Here is an 18,142-nt window from a genome sequence, read left to right as displayed (position 1 = left end):
ATCTGGTTTTGGTTGGATTTGTAAATAGGCAGTTCACTGCACATCACACATCATCGATGACAACTTTATAAGGAGATGGCAAATCTTCTCCATTATTGTATTTTTCTTATTTCTTTAGACACTTTTTCTTTTTTGACATGGTAGAACGAACAGCTTTTAAACATCTACTTATGAGCTCAGCCCCATGATTTAAGTCCCTGTGATAAAATAGATCCATATCTGTGCTGTGCTTCGGAAAAGCTTTCTTTTTCGTTTTACATCCAAGGGTCTCGTGACAATTCACATGAAGTTGATTTGAGTCCGTGACCTTTGCTTTGATCACAAGATGGTCTCTGAAAAACAACCAGGGGTCACAGGAAAGGGACATCACATTTTTGGTCTTCCTGTATTGAGACTGTACTGATCCAATAGGCCAGTCTCCTGCCTTTGTGGGATGTGTGGTTTCAGCAGTCTGTCTTTTATGTCCTTGAAGTACTGCAACTGTGCTACTCATCAAAATAATAACTGTCAAAGCATGATGGTGAAAGCTCTTCATAGCACATCACTTTAATTTGAAGTCAGTGGGGCTTCAAGGTGTCCTGTGAGAAAACTTTCCTTGCTTTTGAGTTTGATTTTTTTTTTCCTGAGCAGGACTTAATACTTTTGTCAGTAGATGTTTGAGGTTATTTGTGCCTCAGGGTTCAGGGGAAAAGCCTGTTAAGGTGGAGTCTAATGGAAAGCCATGTAAAAACAGACGGCTAATGTTGTTTACTCTACAACTGCTGACTCAAGATGCCCCTTCACCTCATTACCATAAAGTAGTTTTCTCTGTCTTGTTTAATGAGCCACGTACACTTCCTTTTCGGGTTTTTGACATCTAATATATTCTCCTTGTTTTGATGCATTACTGTTCAGGGATGTCAACACAGCAATCATGGAGCTGCTGGTTATGGCTTATGCCCTGAAGACATCCTGCGCCAACAACATCATCGGGGTCATTCCGTACTTTCCTTACAGCAAGCAGTGCAAGATGAGGAAGAGGGGATCCATTGTCTGCAAGCTGCTAGCATCCATGCTAGCTAAAGCTGGTAAATGCTGTGTTCTGTTTTTCTTGTTTTCACCCACTAAATAGAAGCACAAATCATAGTCAACAAAAAGGACTAACATAATTAATCACTGTAAAGATATGGATGCACATGGCAACTGTTGAGCCAGTTATGAATATTATTTGGGTGTGACAGTTGATCAGACTAAGCTAGACCAGGTCAGTTTCTGTAAGGGATAGTTGTCACTCATATTGGACTGAGAAAATTAAATTGCTTGTGAGATGAAGAGATTCATTTATTTTTTTAAACTTGGTGATCAATTACATCACTTGTGTCGTCTAAGGGAGACACACTGCTAAGTTAAAACCTTTACCTAACCTCATGTTACCTGTCTTTGACAAAGTTCACTTGCCAGTTTCATCACTTCTCTCTGCTGGCTCACAGTCTGTGTTGCCGCACACCTATCCATCTGTAATCTTTTTCAAACTCTTGCATTTTTTGTCTTCCATTTTTTTTGCATTTCCTGTGCAAAAGTAACTGTATATAAATAGTGTAAGCTGCTGGTTGCCACCTATTTTGTTTATGTACGAAAACAGGCAACGGTTGGTGGGCTTGTATGATTTGCAGGGTTGTCTATTACAATCTTTCAGTTCTCCGTAACCAGTTTTTCAGTGTGTTGTAGTGTATTTACTCAGTCTTAAGCTTTACGCTCCTTGACAAGGAAGTTGGTGGAAGCTTTGTGGAAACAGTCTATGCCTCAGCAGTTATTGAGGTTTGTCTTAAGCCTTATCTGTACATAACCGAGTGAGACAGTCACTTAAAGTTGTGTACATGTTAGACCATGTACAAGCCCTGTTGTATAATTGATGCATTAGGTGCAGGCTTGCGGCTGTATTGAATTGTGCACGTCATTACTTACAACTATGGTTTTGCATAATTTTCAACTTTTAGTCTAAATGCCAGATGCGTTTTGCGTTTTACTTTTATGCAAACTTTGCATTGGGCTTAATAATCTTTTCTCACAGTTCATTAATTGGTTCATATAGTTTATCAAGCACAGTTTTCTATGACCTTTTCTACCATTAGATATCAAGAGCTCAGACATTTGTTGTGAAGTCATACCGACTCATATATGTATGTCATGGATGTGGTATTGCAGGGCTGACTCACATCATCACTATGGACCTTCACCAAAAAGAAATCCAAGGCTTCTTCAGCTTCCCTGTTGACAACCTGAGAGCTTCCCCCTTCCTCATCCAGTACATCCAAGAAGAGGTTAGGTTTAATTCTACTGTAAACTCAATAATATTGTGCGTACAGTTTCACAAAAAAGGTTGCATTCTAATTTTTTTATTATTATCTAAGACCACAGGTCAGTTAAATATCCTACTGCTGAAAACAATATTTCTCTTCTCTCAGATCCCAGACTACAGGAATGCTATAATTGTTGCAAAGTCCCCTTCGGCTGCCAAGAGGTAAATAGCAAGATGAGATACTTCAAATTTTCAAAATGCCAGTATTCTGCAAGTCGCTCGCCACTCAAAAATGTGTTTTGATCAGTGTTCTTTCTCTTGGATGTTTGACCGTTACTGTGTTGAATGATATCTGCAGAAATTGATACTAGAAGGGTGTTTCCAAATTCTTCTGCTGAAAGTCGAAGGTTTCTCTGTGCTCACCTAAGCTGACTTAGACAGGTGTCATGAGGAAACTTGCATTTGCTTGCACACACAGAGTATTGACGTTTTGTTATTCATCTTGTATTTAGCAATGTCATTTTTGAAATTACAATCTTTGCATTATTCATAGACTGGAATTTTCAGCGAATGACAACAAAATGGTAGTTTATTTTGTTTGTAGCTGTTATTTAAGGGAAAAAAATGTAAGACACAAATTATTCATGAAGGTTTTCTCTTTCTGTTACCCTGAACAGTTTCTTTTGCATTGTTATTATGCTCTTGTATTGTCATAATGCTGCTTTTTCTTTCTGGGTATTTTCACTGTTCTGTGCAAACTTCTTTTTGCTATCTTTTGCCTATGTGTTCGTTTGTATGTGTTGTGTTTGTCAGTTTCTTTGACTTCTGTGTGTCTGTGTGTTCGTCTGTCTCAGAGCTCAGTCCTACGCTGAGAGGCTGCGGCTTGGACTGGCAGTGATGCACGGAGAGGCCCACCATTCAGAGTCAGACATGGCTGACGGTCGACATTCCCCCCCGTTGTCCCGTACCACCACAGGACACACTGGCCTGGAGCTGCCATGTAAGACAAACACCCCAGCTACATTCATATTTACAAACTTCTGTGTCCCCGCTCTCCATGTTTCTATTATTTTCTGTAGCCTTGGACAGTCGCTTGCTGATACTTGTTCTAGCATTAGTGAAAACAATACTTCTGTATCTCATTCTGTGTTGTGCAACTGGCTGTATTTAAACACATAAACAACGAACAACCAAGTACACACTATATTGAAAATGATAATTGTCAGATTGAGAGCAGTATCATGGACCAGACATCAATTTCTTAGAGGACAATAGTTGAGTAGCCTTTCTAGAGCTCTAACTAGCATGCTAACAGCTCGTTCTCGTCTTTCTCTTGTCAGTTGTAGCATCGTGTCATTTGAATAAAGCTGCATTTTAAACTGACCTTTATATAGTCACTTTCAAAGAAATGTCTGCTTGCTGGTCATGCTATCTGCTCATTGTCCTTTAAAGCTACACCTGCATAGAGCCAGGTGGTTGAGAATTTATTACCAGTTAAACAGCACAAAAACTTTTAGTGTACTGTTATCTAATCAATAAAGGCCGTTTGCAGACAGCGTTGTATTTTGTTCTGTGTAGATTTTCATGTCTGTACTGACTCACGTCTATACTAACTCATGTTGAAGCTTCATAAATTTGCACATCTTCCACAAGCCACTCCTCTTGGTCAAGAGCATCACCAAGACACCAGGAATGTGTCTTGGTTGTCTGAGTTCCTCACATTTCACCGCATAATTAATGTGCATGACAACCGAAAGAGTTCCCCTGTAAGAGTTCCAACAGTGTAAGTGACCATACAGAGGGACTTTCCTTTAGCCTATTTTTTGTTTTTACCACAAACATATTGATGGCTGTCTGATCTAAAAGATTGTGTGGTCAGTCAGAAGTCTTTTTTTTAATTAACAGCATTATGTTTGCTCAAAACACATTTAATATTTACGATAAAATTACATCCATTTTCATCTTTTGAAAGCTTTTTCTTTTTTTAATGTATTTGTTTTAAAACTTCTTTTTTTTTTTTTTTTTTTTAAAGCAAGAAAGCACTTATTGAGAATAAGAATGTATAGATAACAGTGTCCTGGCCAGGACAAGCGGTAGCATAACTTAATAGGTCATAGACATACATGCAAAAAAAAACTATTTAGATAACATTGCATGTACATAAAGATTGAGCGTGTCGAATATCATAACTTTGCAAAAATAGTGAAAAGAGGCAGTGTATTTTAATACCCTTTACTAAATTCAGTATGGGCTCAGCCACTTCAGAATATTTACCTTGTTGTCTTTAAAACATTTCTGATGAGCTTTGGCTACATACTTTGAGTCATTATCTTGCCAGAAGACACATTTTATCCCAAGATGCAGATCTCTTGCCGACTACATCAGGTTGTCCTCCAGGTTTTCCCTATTCTTTGCTGCATTCATTTTACCTTCTACCTTTACAAGCCGTCCAGGACCTGCTAGTCAAGATTTAGTATGTTTTTTTTTTTTTTCGATGGTGCCTTTCTCTTTACCACTCTCCTCAAAAGATTTGACTGGTAAAGAACCTGGGCAACAGTTGTTGTATGCACAGTCTCTCCTATCACAGCCGCTAAAGCTTTGGTGACCTCCCTCACCAATGTCTTTCTTGTATAGTCACTCAGTTTTTATGGACAGCCTACACTATAGGCACTGTAGGTCCTGGGAGTGAAAACAATAGCTTCCTGTATTGTTGTACTTTTGCACTGATTTGGATCCACAGATGTGGATCTACAAACTGAAGTTGCTGTAATATTGTAGTGGAGTCAAAATATTAATGGATTTGAATCATCATGCCGACCTCACAGTTACACACACAAAAACACACAGTTTTCTCAATATGTTTCAGGCCAGGCCTGCCTTAGATGCTGTTGTAGCAGGCTGTGAAATACTGCAGGCAGTAACTGACATTGCGCCCTCCTTCTTCCTTAGACAGATTTATTTACTCCCTCATCTCATCCTGTTCGATCTGCTGTCCTTTCAACTGAATGTGCCGTCTCCCTCATTCCCCCCCTAACTTGGAAATGTGTTTTATGTCAGCTATTTCTTTTCCCTTTCCAGCAGGTTCTGAATCACTCTCATTCCAGTCATCCCTCTCTGCCTTGACACATGCATTGATTACAAGTAATGTCAATTCATGGTTCAGTAAGGCTTTTTACCTCTGAGCATAACAGCTCTGAGCTTTATGAACCAAAGGAAAACCAATGGAAAAGTACGTTTGGACATTAGAATGCCCTATAATGTTTTGTTCGTGCTTTTTGTATGTCTGATTATAACCTAACGTGTTTTGTACCATCCTATTTTTTCCACAGCAAGCAGCAGACATGTCCCATTCCCTGGGATAGAGCTCCCAAGTATGATCATAATGCTTGAATCCATTTGTACTGTTGATTGTTTATGCCTCCCTGCATGGAATGACAGTGAGTTACTGAAGGCTTCCACTTGACATCTGGAGATAAAATGACAATGGTCCTACAAGAGGGGATAATTACATCTCTGCCATTTTAGGGGGAAAAAAACAAGAGAAAAGTGATAAATCTTGGTAACGTCCATAGACATGATTTTATTAGAGGAATCCAGGGACCCCCAAATGACTCATTTATAAGCTTGAAGCTTCTTTTCTTAAGATTAAATCTATTTTTTATTCTCATTTATTATTGTTGTACTGAAAATAGTTACAGCACATCGCGTAAGCCTCATTGCTGCATTTTAACTCGCTGTTTAGGAAACCTATTAGTTCCACATAAGAGTTATTTTATTATTAACTAAACACTGTAACAGGTACTTCAGTACACTATCTGTGCATATCTTGCTTCAGGGCAGCAAAACTGCCTGTCCAATCTATTCTTGGCCTCTTTCTGGAGTTACATCATAACTGTCTTGAATATTGATGAAATCTTTCTTGATGTTAGGTATTTCACACAGTGATCCCATCTTACTGATGCGAATATACGGAATTTAGGTCACACATATGGCATGTTACATATGTTTTAGTTTGAATTATATAGAGGTTGAACATGGGTCTTTGTTTTTCAGATTAGTAAAAGTTAATGAGGTAATGAAACATTCGGAGCACCTATTTGGTCATCCACCTCACGGTGTAGACACAGCAGACTTTGCTGTTATGCCAACAAGTTGTCTTTTTTGATCTATGGTATCTGTTAATGTTTTCTTGCAAGTCAAAAGGGAAGCTGTCTTACACTGTTTTGAGACGAGGAAGCAGCAATGTCCTGATGTTCAACCTTGAGGCACAGTTGGATCATGATGGATTTTGGGTGTTCATGATAATTGTTGGAAGCCTTCAGTCTCACATCCTCAGACCTGAAATGATTTTTGTGTTTGTGGAATCAAGAATTACTTCTGGAGCAAGAAAACGTGATATGAACAATATATGAAATTCTCAGCCTGCTCAATATTCATATTGAGTTAAATGAAATAAATCCAGTACAGCCACCGAAGACGTGACTAGCACTAATAGAACACTGCTGAGTATGAAAGAGAAACTGTAGTGCATTAATTGCTTAACATGAACAAAATCATGCCAAGCAATAATGTCCCAACCTGATAATTATGTGTTTTTCTGTTCATGGTTCCATTATTGCATTGTTTTGCTTGGAGTCTCTATTTTGGTGGTATCAGAAAGTGCTTGTTTTCTTATCTTTAAAAATGTGGTAATGCTATTTAAATTTTAGTTTCCTGAATTCTCATGTGTAATCATTTTAAAATTGAAAAATATCTTACAATTTTTGCACAGGGGGCCTTCTAGGAGGACTTCTGAACCTCTGGTTTTTGGCATGGTCAAGCCTTCTGTGTGGGGGACCTTGTAGATCATTTGTGGTGGGTTCTAGACCTGGATCGATCATTACTTGAAATCCTTTTGTGTGTTTTCAACACATGAAGTATACCTTTGGGGGTTTGAAACTTCAGGTTAGGTGGCTGCCAGTAAGTCCCAAGTTAGACTTTTTATAAAGTTACTGTTTTCTAACTGTTAATAATAGTGTTTGATTAGATTACAAATAATGATTGATCCCAGTCTGTGGTTCTCCAGACAGGCTCAGTTCTACACCCACTCCTCAATCTACCATATGCCAAAAGCAGTTACATTTAATTGCACCATGGAATTCTCTCTTGGTTTGGATATGGCAGAAACCACAAGTTTTTTGCCAAAACTTCAGCAGCCTTCAGTGTATTGGAGTTCTGGTATTGGCGTTGTGGTAGATGGAAGTTTGTAGGGTTAGAGCTGTCTTGCATGTCTTTTGCAGGTTTTAACCAAATCCCTTCTCACCAAATCTCCTTCAACTTTACCTCATTCCAATAAGCTGCTCCTGATTGGGGTTACAGAATAGACCTAATTTCTTTCCCTGAACGTTATGTTCTTTCATGTCTGTGTTTCAGTGATGATGGCGAAGGAGAAGCCACCCATCACTGTTGTTGGAGACGTAGGAGGTCGAATTGCCATCATTGTTGTAAGAACTCCAGCTGTTGTTTGTTCCTCCTGAAGTAGTTTAGAAATATATTCTTTATACTGAAACACAGGATCTCACATAAGCAATCGTGTTGGTAATTCAGTGAGGAATTGCTTTATTGTTTGTGTTTCATATATCAAAGAAAAAACGGAAACTAGTTGGAGGCTCGCTGCCTTTCCCAATACTGAAAAAGAAAACTCAGCATTTTATTTATATTATAACCTAATCTAAAAAAAAAAAAATAAAGCCAAGATACTAAGATTCAGTTTTACAGCAATTAAAACTAGTATATGTATGACCTTTTTTCCCATTTTTCTCTTTCCCTGCCTGCTCCAAAACCTTGTGGTCACTTTCCCAGGATGACATCATAGATGATGTGGAGGACTTTGTTGCAGCGGCTGAAATCCTGAAGGAGAGGGGAGCCTACAAGATCTACATCATGGCTACACATGGTTTGCTCTCTGCAGAGGCACCAAGACTAATAGAGGAGTCTGCTATTGACGAGGTAAAATCATGTGTGGTTGTCAAAATTGTTTGTGTCTTCCTGTCCTTTTACTGAAATTAACATTCAGTGGCACATGGCAAATATATGCGAAATGTGTTGGAATTAGGGGAAACTTAGTGAAAACTACTTTTACAAACTTGTCTACTGACTTTGTAAAAGTGTGTGTGTGTGTGTGTGTATATATGTATATATATACATATACATATGTATATATGTATATATATGTGTATATATGTATATATATATATATATATGTGTGTATATATATATATGTGTGTATAAAATGAGTAATGTTTTTGATGTATGTGTGACTTTGTATTAATGCTTTATTTGTTACACTTTCTATTCACATTATTCATGCTTATCTATTGCCTTGAATAATGTATGAAGGAGGAATGATTTTAGAGAGAGTAGATGCAAGAAGTGTTATTTGTCTCAATAACAGATTAAACAGAATAAATGAAAATCAGCATTTTAGTACCGTTCATAAGCTGCTTCCAAGAATGACTTGGAGAAATGTGACATTAAATTTAAGTATTATGTTTATTTATTTTTTTGGCAACGTTCATTCATTAAGGATCTTGCTAAATGATGAGACCACTTTACTCCTTTTAGAAATTGCATAGATACAGTGTGAAAAAATACCTGTATTTTTTTTGTCAATCAGGAGAAGAACATTTTTTATTTTAAAGCAGTTTGCTTGTAATCAAAACAAGGTGAAGTCTTTTCCATGTGCGATTCGTCATACAGTGGCTGTTCTCAGACACCACCAAATCAAGGTTCATTACTGATTTACTCATGTTTTTAGTTCACAGAATTATAAAGGTATAGAAAATCAGGCTCAGAATGTGACCAGTGTTTGATTTTATTATTTGCAAGTTTCAGAAAATGAGTTCAGATGATTTCATTTAGCAGCAGAATTGAACTGAATTTAGATGAGATGTTGTCAAGCTGCCTGCCAGACTCAGTAATTCCATCTACACTGAACAAGGCTGAAACAAATCTAACTGTTGTGTTCTGCCTCCAGGTGGTCGTGACCAACACTGTCCCTCATGAGGTGCAGAAGCTACAGTGTCCAAAAATCAAAACTGTGGATGTGAGCATGATCCTGGCTGAGGCGATCCGACGCATCCACAATGGAGAGTCCATGGCTTATCTGTTCCGCAACATTGCTGTGGATGACTGAGGCAACATACACACATGCATTTATATTCCAGCTTACAAAAAGCAAATGTTACCAAGCACAAACACTGAGGACCAAGAATCCAGGTAAAGCTGTCCTTGCTTTAAACTGGTTTTCCTATTTGTCTGGCTGTTAATCCTGTTGACTGTAACTGGCTGGATTTAATGTACGTTTCACATGAAGCAATCTTTTCTGCTGTACAGAGACTGTATTCGCACACAACGGTTTCACTTCACTAATATATGCTTGCTACTACCTGAAAACATAAATGGCACCATTGATGTATCATGTGCATCTTTCAGCACACTGCAGAATTTGACGAATAAAGCTATTCTTCTTGGATGAGTAAAATTCTGTCATTTTCTTCATAGATTTAAAATAAATATCTTAAAATATACTTTTTACTAAAAGTAGTACAACGCCACAGCTGCCATCAAGTAAATGCAGTATATTCATTTTGCACTGGAAGTGTGAAAGATTTTATGGAACTACCAGAAAAAGCCAGTACAGTGGCTTCACACCTGAACTTCAACTTTCAGTAGCAGTTTCAGTCACAGCACAGGCTGCTTGCTTTATGAAGCATGGAAAAGCATGAAATGTCATATTGCAGTGTCCAGGTGCAGTTAGATGGAAATATTCACAAAGTTATAGGACCTTTACCGAGAGCTCAGCATCACAATAGTCAAAAAAATATGGTTGCAGTATATAATACAGTACAAGACTTATCAGGAAATGAAGCACAGATTAGGGAAAAAGATTCGATGCTAGACAGGCCGGCTGCTAGGATTATAAAAAATAAATAATCTGCAGCATGTATGAAATATTTAGACTGTTACAAAATGTAAATGAAGCCTTCATATGCCACCTAAAATACTATTTTAAATGTATGGCACATAATGTAATAAATTGTGAACGCTGCTACATTTAAATTACAATTTGGGTGATAAATTCCAAATGTTCAAAAATTCTTTTGTAAAAGCCAATAGCAGACTAATTTCCAAGTGTATTTTACACACTGACACATGACCCATTACAGTTCAAAGTAAATATAGGCATGTGACACCTCCTATAATTATTTTTACTCTGCTGCTGAGGCAGAATTAAAGCCATCAAACCTGCATAGTAGTGATCCCAATTGACCGCAATTCTACTTTTGCCCCGTATATTTCATTATGCTCTTACATTCTTGCTGTTTCTGTCCAGGACCCTGAACTTGTTCTAAACGCCTCAGAGTTGTTTTAATCAGCTGAGGAGCTTTGACCAAGTCCAGAGGCGGAGACATAAGAGGAAATGAGTCAAAACTGTATGAATGACCACGTTCCCTGCAGCTAAAATCTGAGCAATGAATTCTTTTAAAAGTTTTCCTAAAGTAATGGTTTTCTGCGTAAAATGACTACTCGGAAATCTTGAAATATTTATCTCAGACCAAAATTAAAAGAGAAGTCCATGTTACAAGATGACAAGTCCACACACCTGCGTGACTGTGAAGCTGCGAGGCCTCCCTTCCTTCGCAAATGAGCAAGAGCAGAGTGCGGAAGACTGTTTAAATGTGGACTGAAAGAGGAACTGCCCGCAAACGTTTACCCAGCCACTTCCTCAAATTAGAACAGGAAACTTTGTTCAGTCTAATCTGATGGAGTCAGAGGGGGGAGGTGGAGGAGTGCTTGGACCTGAGCACTACAACTCTACGCTCACAGGTTTCATTTAGGGGAACCGTGCACAGATATTTCAGGAACTGCTTTCGTCAACCGGCGAAACAGGAGCTCTGCAGAACTGTTGGGTATTCAAATATAGTGATGCTCAGGGGCAGTTTAGTTCGTTCTGTTTAACTCTGACTTGCTGTCCCTCAGGCCTGAAGCCAGTTACTAGTGTTTACACTGCCTCATGAACTGATGTCAGCCTTGCTTGCGTTCTAAACTGCAACCATTTGAAGAGATGTTGAATAAGGAAAATGGGATTTTTACTGAGATTGTTGCAATTGTTTACTTGACATTAAAATGTGCTGTGGTTTGAACCTAACTATCGACCTTAAATGAAACACACTGGACCTCATTTCTTGATTTGTTCTTGCACGGTTATCCATGGAAGCCTCACTGAAGGTACCACAATGGACACACATTACCAGTTTTTGGAACTGTAATGTGTGTTTTTACCAACAGATGGCAACACAGATCTGAGAATGCTGTAGGGTGCATACAGTTGAGAAATATTGAGCTCAAGCTCTAGCATTCACCAGATTTAAGTTCTTTTTACTAATTAATTGGCTAGTTTGAGTTACTTATTACAACGAAATGAGCACTATCATTAACAAGACCAATGCAGTATATTTGTTGGAACTCTTTTTTTTTTTTTTTTTTTAAATCATATTTTATCACTACTGGGATGAACTGGAGCTGCAGCTGGAGAAGGAGCTGATCATGCTGGAACCACACCCAAAGTAACCATGTAATGAACGCAGCATCATAATAAGAAAAATGTTTAGATTTCAGAGTCATAATTTGATATACTTATTAGTTCTAGTTGTAGGGTATGATTTTTACCTGAAAGTAAATATCTGGTCTTTTGGTATATTTGTGCTTTAACAAGCTTTACACTGAAAATGAAAAACTTCTTGCAATTCTAAAATGCTTTTTGATAATTATTTACTGGGTCAATAATCTTACTCCCTATCAACATACATGAGGGTGGCAAAATATTAGGAGCACCTTTAAATGTACACCACCCATCCATTATCTATACACCACTTAATCCTCATTAGTTGCAGGGGGTTGGAGTCTATCCCAGCTGACTTGGGGTGAAGGCAGAGGACACCCTGGACAGGTCACCAGTCTATCACAGGGCTACATATACAGACTAACAATCACACTTGCATTCACACCTACGTGCTATTTAGAATAATCAATTAACCTCAGCATGTTTTTGGACTGTGGGAGGAAGCCAGAGTACCCAGAGAAAACCCACGCATGCACAGGGAGAACATGCAAACTCCATGCAGAAAGATCCCAGGAAAGCCGGGACACGAACCGGGGATCTTCTAGCTGCAAGACAAAAGTGCTAACCATGACGCCACAGTGCAGCATATAGCTTTAATGATGAATAATATTACTTCTTTGGCAGTGCCAGCAAAAACTGAAAATATAGAGGCTCTGTAAAAAGTATAATTTATGGCTATTTTATTGGATTAGATTACACGGGTATTTTAAATAAAGTGGCCAGTGAGTGTACAAAAAATGGAATAACAGCAGTCTTATTTATAGTGCTGCAGTGTTGAGCTGTAACTTACCAATTTTCTATTTGCTAATATATATAGTCATTTGCTACTGCACTGACATGATTAGAAGTCATTAATGATGAATGTTTCATTTACTAGTAATTACTCCATTACTATCTACATTAACACCAACAAGTTCACACAAGAAATTTAGATTTTTTTGTGCTTATACCTTTTATTAGACATTTAGATCCACATTCCACTTACATTTCTTGAATAAACAACAAAGAAATATTTGTAAGAGTATGTAATGATAAAAAATCTAATTAATTAAAACCAACATAAAAAAACAGAATAGTCATCTTAAAATGAAAAGTGCATTTACAGTCAATATTTGCATTTTACCACTTTTTAAAAACATAATGTCATGCTCAGTAGCAAATTGCAATTAAATTTAAAAAAAAAACTGTAAACATTATGATGTGCTACAGGTGAATTAGTGAATTTAAAAGTCACATGAGAAATACAACTTTTGCACAGATGACGCAAACAATATGTACATGCACTTCCCCTCAGTGAAGATCTGAATCCTTTTGCAACTGTCTGAGTACCTTGATGTGAGAGAACATTTTACCTTTAAGTTCAAAAGTTATACATTGATCTAAACACCAGCAGCGTGTCACCAGATAAGCAGCAACAACATTACATCGAGTAAATGACTGAGTAATTAACTTCTTTCTCTTCATTTAATTCTGGCAGTCTGTCCAAGTTCAGTCTGTACTTCATTCTGTTATTCAGTTTCTTTTCCTGTTAGTTGTAAACGGTGAAGTGTCTTTGCTGGTCCAGTGTCACTATATCATTCAGGTGTTCACTATACAACAGGAATAGCTGGAGTCCAGGCTTCTCTCTCTGTTCTCTCTCTGTCCTGCAGCATTGAACTGCATGTCATACCCTCCAACTTCCCATCCACCTTGTCCTTTTGTGAAACAAATCCCCACTTCCTTTCCTCTGGCCCCTCCATTATGACAAAATACAGCTGTTTGTCTTGTTCATGGGCGGTCGGAAGTTGGTATCTTTGGGAAAGGTCTCCCTGCGTCTGCGTAGTGCCGGACTGAGGCGGCTGGGAAGGTTCGCCTGCTGCAGGAGCTCCTTGAACACCTCCACCACGTTGGCATTTTCCTTTGCTGAAGCTTCCAGGTAGCTGTTGTTCCAATCCATCTCTACCGTTGACAGCACGTCCTCGCTGGACACCTGACGCTCCTCCCCTCTGTCCACCTTGTTCCCCACCACCACGATCGGCGTGTACTTGTCCTCCTTGATCTCCAGAATCTCGTCTCGGAGGCTCTTGACAGCCTCCAGTGACTCGGGGTCATCGACAGCATACACCAGTGCGAAGGCGTCACTGTTTTGGATGGAGAGCTTGCGCATGGCAGGGAAGGAGTAGCTGCCGCTGGTGTCCAGGATCTCCACAGTCACCTTGACCCCGCCAATGTCATACTCCTTACTGTGGAGCTCCTCCACAGTGCGCCGGTGTTTGGGCTCAAAGGTGTCCTGGAGGAAGCGTCTGATCAGGGCTGTCTTGCCTACACCTGCTGCCCCCAGAAACACTAGACGCACCTGGGTCTTCTCCTTCACCTCCAGAGACATTTTGTTTCTCTTTCACCAAAAATGGGTAAAGAAAATGTCTCAGAAAAATGTTCCTCTTTGCAGTTACAACTGTAAATATCAACACCTGTCACTAACTTCTACCTTTCTAAACTGTCTTCCATCAAAATCTCTCCATCAGCAGTTTGTCAGGTTGACTTTTCTTCCTCGAGTGTCTTTCCTTGCTTGTTTTTTTCTGTCTGCCAATTTTCAAAGCTGCAAGTGGCTTTTCTTTAAGCTGCCCAAAGTTGCTTATAGGGTGCTCTGCTGTGTCTGTGATCCTACACACTGCCTTTTATGCATGTTTTGGTGAGCGAGCTTCCATGCCCCCCCCACCCTTCAGTTGCAGCCAACCAGCAGAAGGCAGCCTGTTGAGGTATCATATCTAGGCAACCAATGACTGCAGAGCATGCAAATCAGCGTGCAGGGGCACTTGATATCTTGAGAGTGAATACATGTATAGCACAGAAAATACAGTTTGAGTCCTGCTTATAATTCCAGACAGTCACAGAGTAGCTCAGAACCAAGACATCATCTGCCCATCAGTATGAGGAAAACAAAGATCCATAGAAATATCAGACAATCTCTGCTGAGGTTTTCTTGATTGCCATCAGAAAGATTTATACACTGGGTGCTTGTGGTAATGCCTGTGGTTTGTTTTATTACCTGTATAGTTCCGGTCTTCCTTTATTAGACACATGCCATAAAAAACATAACATTATGTGTCATAAATGCTGATGATTCAATCTGTTCTTCTCTTTTTTTTTTCTTTTTACTAGTTTTCTCCTTCTGCAGCCAGTAATGTATTGGTAGTATAGAATCTCATGGTGACAGGAATGCTAAGTAGTCTGTTAGGTGACTGATAAATAATTTACTTGCTTTGATACATTTTTGATGCACCACATCTGAATATACTATGATCACATTTGTGGAAAGATCAAACATTATCTATTACGAAATCGACAGGAACTATTAGTTTTTACAAATCATGTTTGGATTATTTTAGAAATTTGACAAAATGTATTTGAAATTTCTGCAGTCCTGCTTCTTTTTCGATTTTACCTGTGTTTACCATTATGAGACAACAGTAACACAATTACATTGGGCTCTCTATATCAGTTCTGCTACTCAGAGTAGAGTTTATTAATGTACCTTTTCCCCAAGGTGATTCAAGCTAAAAAACTCAGCTAAAAAAAAACTGAAGCAAAAACACAGGTTGTAGTCCTTTGCAGGAAATGAAAGGTCACACATTTAATGTAATTTCATGAAAATAACTCGTTCATGCCTCAAAATGACTTAGATGTAACTCTGCATTGTTGCCTCCTTTAGAATATGCAGATCTATGAAGTCCCTGTCTTGGTCTCCACCCACCACTCAGCACTCAGCCACTTGCTGTAGCTCAAGCACACCAGCTCACCTGCAGCTGTACTGAAACACTAGAACTGCTCTGCACTACACAGCAAGTTGTAATGTTTTAGTAATTCAGTCATACATGTTTGACTTCCTTTGGATGTTTTCCGTACATGTCTGCCTGGGAGGAGACCCGAGGTTGACCCAGAACTGGGGATTATGTATCCTGTCTGGCCTGGGAACGCCTCGAGATCCAACAGGAAGAGCTGCAAAGCATTGCTGGGAAGAGGGACGTCTGGAATGGCCTGCTTCGTCTGCTGCCTCTGCACTCAGCCCCAGATAAGCAAAAGAAAATGGATGAATGGATGAATGGATGGATGGATGGATGGATGTTCAAAAAAGAATAGGAATATGGTCCCAGCCTGCAAGCTGACGGGATTGGTTCCTTGAGTTTGTTACATAGGAAACTTTGCATGTCTGAATCTGTGTTTTTGAGACAGACATAGTTACACTGCAGCTTCACGGCAGAAATATTTAACCATGACACTGACTGCTTATTGTGCGAATGATGTCTTTCAGCTAATGAAAAACACAACATATGGACATGGTAGAAAAACGTTATTTTTATTGGAGGGATGCTTTAATTAAATGCAATTGCAAGAAAGCTTTAAAAGAACTACAAGTTGGTGCAGACCCTTACCTTTCTGTTAGTTTGTTCTATGATAGATATGGGATGGATTGAAACTACTGTAAACCATTCAGCATTTTATAAATCAGCAGTTGTATTTTGAAAAATTAACCTGTCTTTTTACAACCAAAGACCTTCAGTGCACACAAAAGTGTAGATGTTGATACTGTGATAATCTGCAAAAAGATGTTTATGACTCTTTCTCCTCAGTCAGTATTGATTTGGGACTCTTGCTACTAGATTTATCTTGCCCTGTACAGGACTCCATTCAGTCACACTCGTGCTTCTCCTATCCATTTGTTGTTTCATTTCTCCATTAGGGAAGAATTCACAAAAGATCAAAAGCCTACGCTAAAACAATGTGATTAGCCTCCTGTGGCCTTAAGCTGATGACAATTTACTTTCGTTAACTCTAAGGAGAACAGCTTATAGATCAGTCACACACAGCAATGCGTGACTCTGAGAATCACCTTCAGACATCCTTGGTGTCCAATTAGATGTGATGCCTTGCCTTTAACTGTCTGAGAACGAATCCTGCCTGCCTGTAGTTTGTCAGAGCTTCTTCTCTTCTTGCTTCTAGAGGAGGGAGTCTGACTCGCTATGCTCCTAAATTTCCCCTGAGAGTGGCGTCATCTCGCATACGACTGTGACTCTCCCTGCCTTGTTGGGTTCTGCAACAATGTGGAACCACGATGAGCCCCAGGGAACGGTGTCGCCCCTCCCACCGTCCCCACCAGCACACACTTTTAATATGCATTCAAACATTGACTCACCGGGGGATTGCTGTACCTGTGCTGGGCAGCAGAGCGGAGCTTTTATAGGAATATTAGCTGTGGACTTCCCTGTGGGGAATGGTAATAGTTACAGTCACTGCTGTAGTGACAGTTACTGTTCCTTTAGTCTGATTGTCCTGACTGCCATGACTGGCACTGGTAAAGAAACACAATTTCACACCTTGAAAATTCCTTGTCAAGAAGCAAATGAGAAGATGCCGGGGAAAAAGCTGTCATTGAATGTGTTTTTCTTCTATTTCAATGACTGTAGTGTACCGTCTGCCCTGATTGACAATTTATGCATGGAAATTGCCTTAGACATCTAAATATCTGCACCTTTATGAGCTTTAATTAAACAGAAAATGGTCCTCAGATCTGTAAAACTGGATTTTTCCTGTGTTTTTCATGTGACATTATGTCTCATGCATTTTGTCTATTTATGGTCCCATTGCCTGATGGAGATGATAATGACCAGATGGCACTGCCTGAAACAAAAAGTTCAGCTCTGATGTGTGATACACTGTTGTATACTATCGCACATCACACACTAATAACCCTCTGTCTTCCTCCCTATATTACCTTCCTGTTATTCATCTATTTAGTTTACCCGCTCAGAAGGTTGCTATGTTTACATGAGTGTTTTAGGACAGCGCTGCACTGAATGTGCAATTATGCTCCAATGTATGGGTCATTTTATATACTTGCAAATATGCAACCTTGTTCAGTCAGTGTTTCTTTTCCCCTCTCCTTTTGCTTCCAACCTGGTTGTTAGTGCTTCCTCAATCATTTCTTCATGTTAACATCTTCTTCATTCCCACAAAAATGTTATTTCTTTGTTACTTAAAAAAGAAAAAAATCGAATATCTCAAAGGAAAGACTTTTTTTTTCATCTACTAGTCCCAGAGCTGTCTTTCAAGCAGAGAAACTCAAATATTATTAGTTTCATATGTGTTTAGTTAAAACTGATTTTCTGGAGGCGATGAGCCCCTTGTGTATCTTAGAGGAGGACTGACCCTGGCTTTGTGTG

General features: G+C 39.0%; 2 protein-coding genes across 4 annotated transcripts in view; one reads left to right on the top strand and one right to left on the bottom strand.

Moving 5' to 3' along the window:
* LOC111564214 (phosphoribosyl pyrophosphate synthase-associated protein 1-like) overlaps nucleotides 1-9,791 on the top strand; it is a 17,946-nt gene extending 8,155 nt beyond the window's left edge. The window contains exons 1-7 of one of the 3 annotated variants that reach the window (XM_055010199.1): nucleotides 875-1,067; nucleotides 2,185-2,300; nucleotides 2,445-2,500; nucleotides 3,133-3,278; nucleotides 7,691-7,761; nucleotides 8,120-8,266; nucleotides 9,294-9,791. In XM_055010199.1, coding sequence (XP_054866174.1) covers nucleotides 914-1,067; nucleotides 2,185-2,300; nucleotides 2,445-2,500; nucleotides 3,133-3,278; nucleotides 7,691-7,761; nucleotides 8,120-8,266; nucleotides 9,294-9,452 — 849 coding nt within the window. In that variant the 5' untranslated portion in view covers nucleotides 875-913 and the 3' untranslated portion in view covers nucleotides 9,453-9,791. Of the gene's footprint in view, nucleotides 1-874; nucleotides 1,068-2,184; nucleotides 2,301-2,444; nucleotides 2,501-3,132; nucleotides 3,279-5,607; nucleotides 5,650-7,690; nucleotides 7,762-8,119; nucleotides 8,267-9,293 lie in introns of those variants that run through there. The other 2 variants (XM_023263669.3, XM_023263670.3) reach the window with 2 other exon arrangements.
* A 3,078-nt stretch (nucleotides 9,792-12,869) lies between these two features.
* LOC111564250 (GTP-binding protein Rhes-like) lies at nucleotides 12,870-14,568 on the bottom strand. The gene has a single exon (XM_023263723.3). It carries the CDS (start codon nucleotides 14,305-14,307, stop codon nucleotides 13,681-13,683), a length of 627 nt encoding a protein of 208 aa, XP_023119491.1. The 5' UTR covers nucleotides 14,308-14,568; the 3' UTR covers nucleotides 12,870-13,680.
* Nucleotides 14,569-18,142: the final 3,574 nt, after the last annotated feature.

This window comes from Amphiprion ocellaris, chromosome 4 (genome assembly GCF_022539595.1).
Source record: "Amphiprion ocellaris isolate individual 3 ecotype Okinawa chromosome 4, ASM2253959v1, whole genome shotgun sequence".
Lineage (NCBI taxonomy): Eukaryota > Metazoa > Chordata > Actinopteri > Pomacentridae > Amphiprion > Amphiprion ocellaris.
This window is presented reverse-complemented; position numbering and strand designations above follow the sequence as displayed.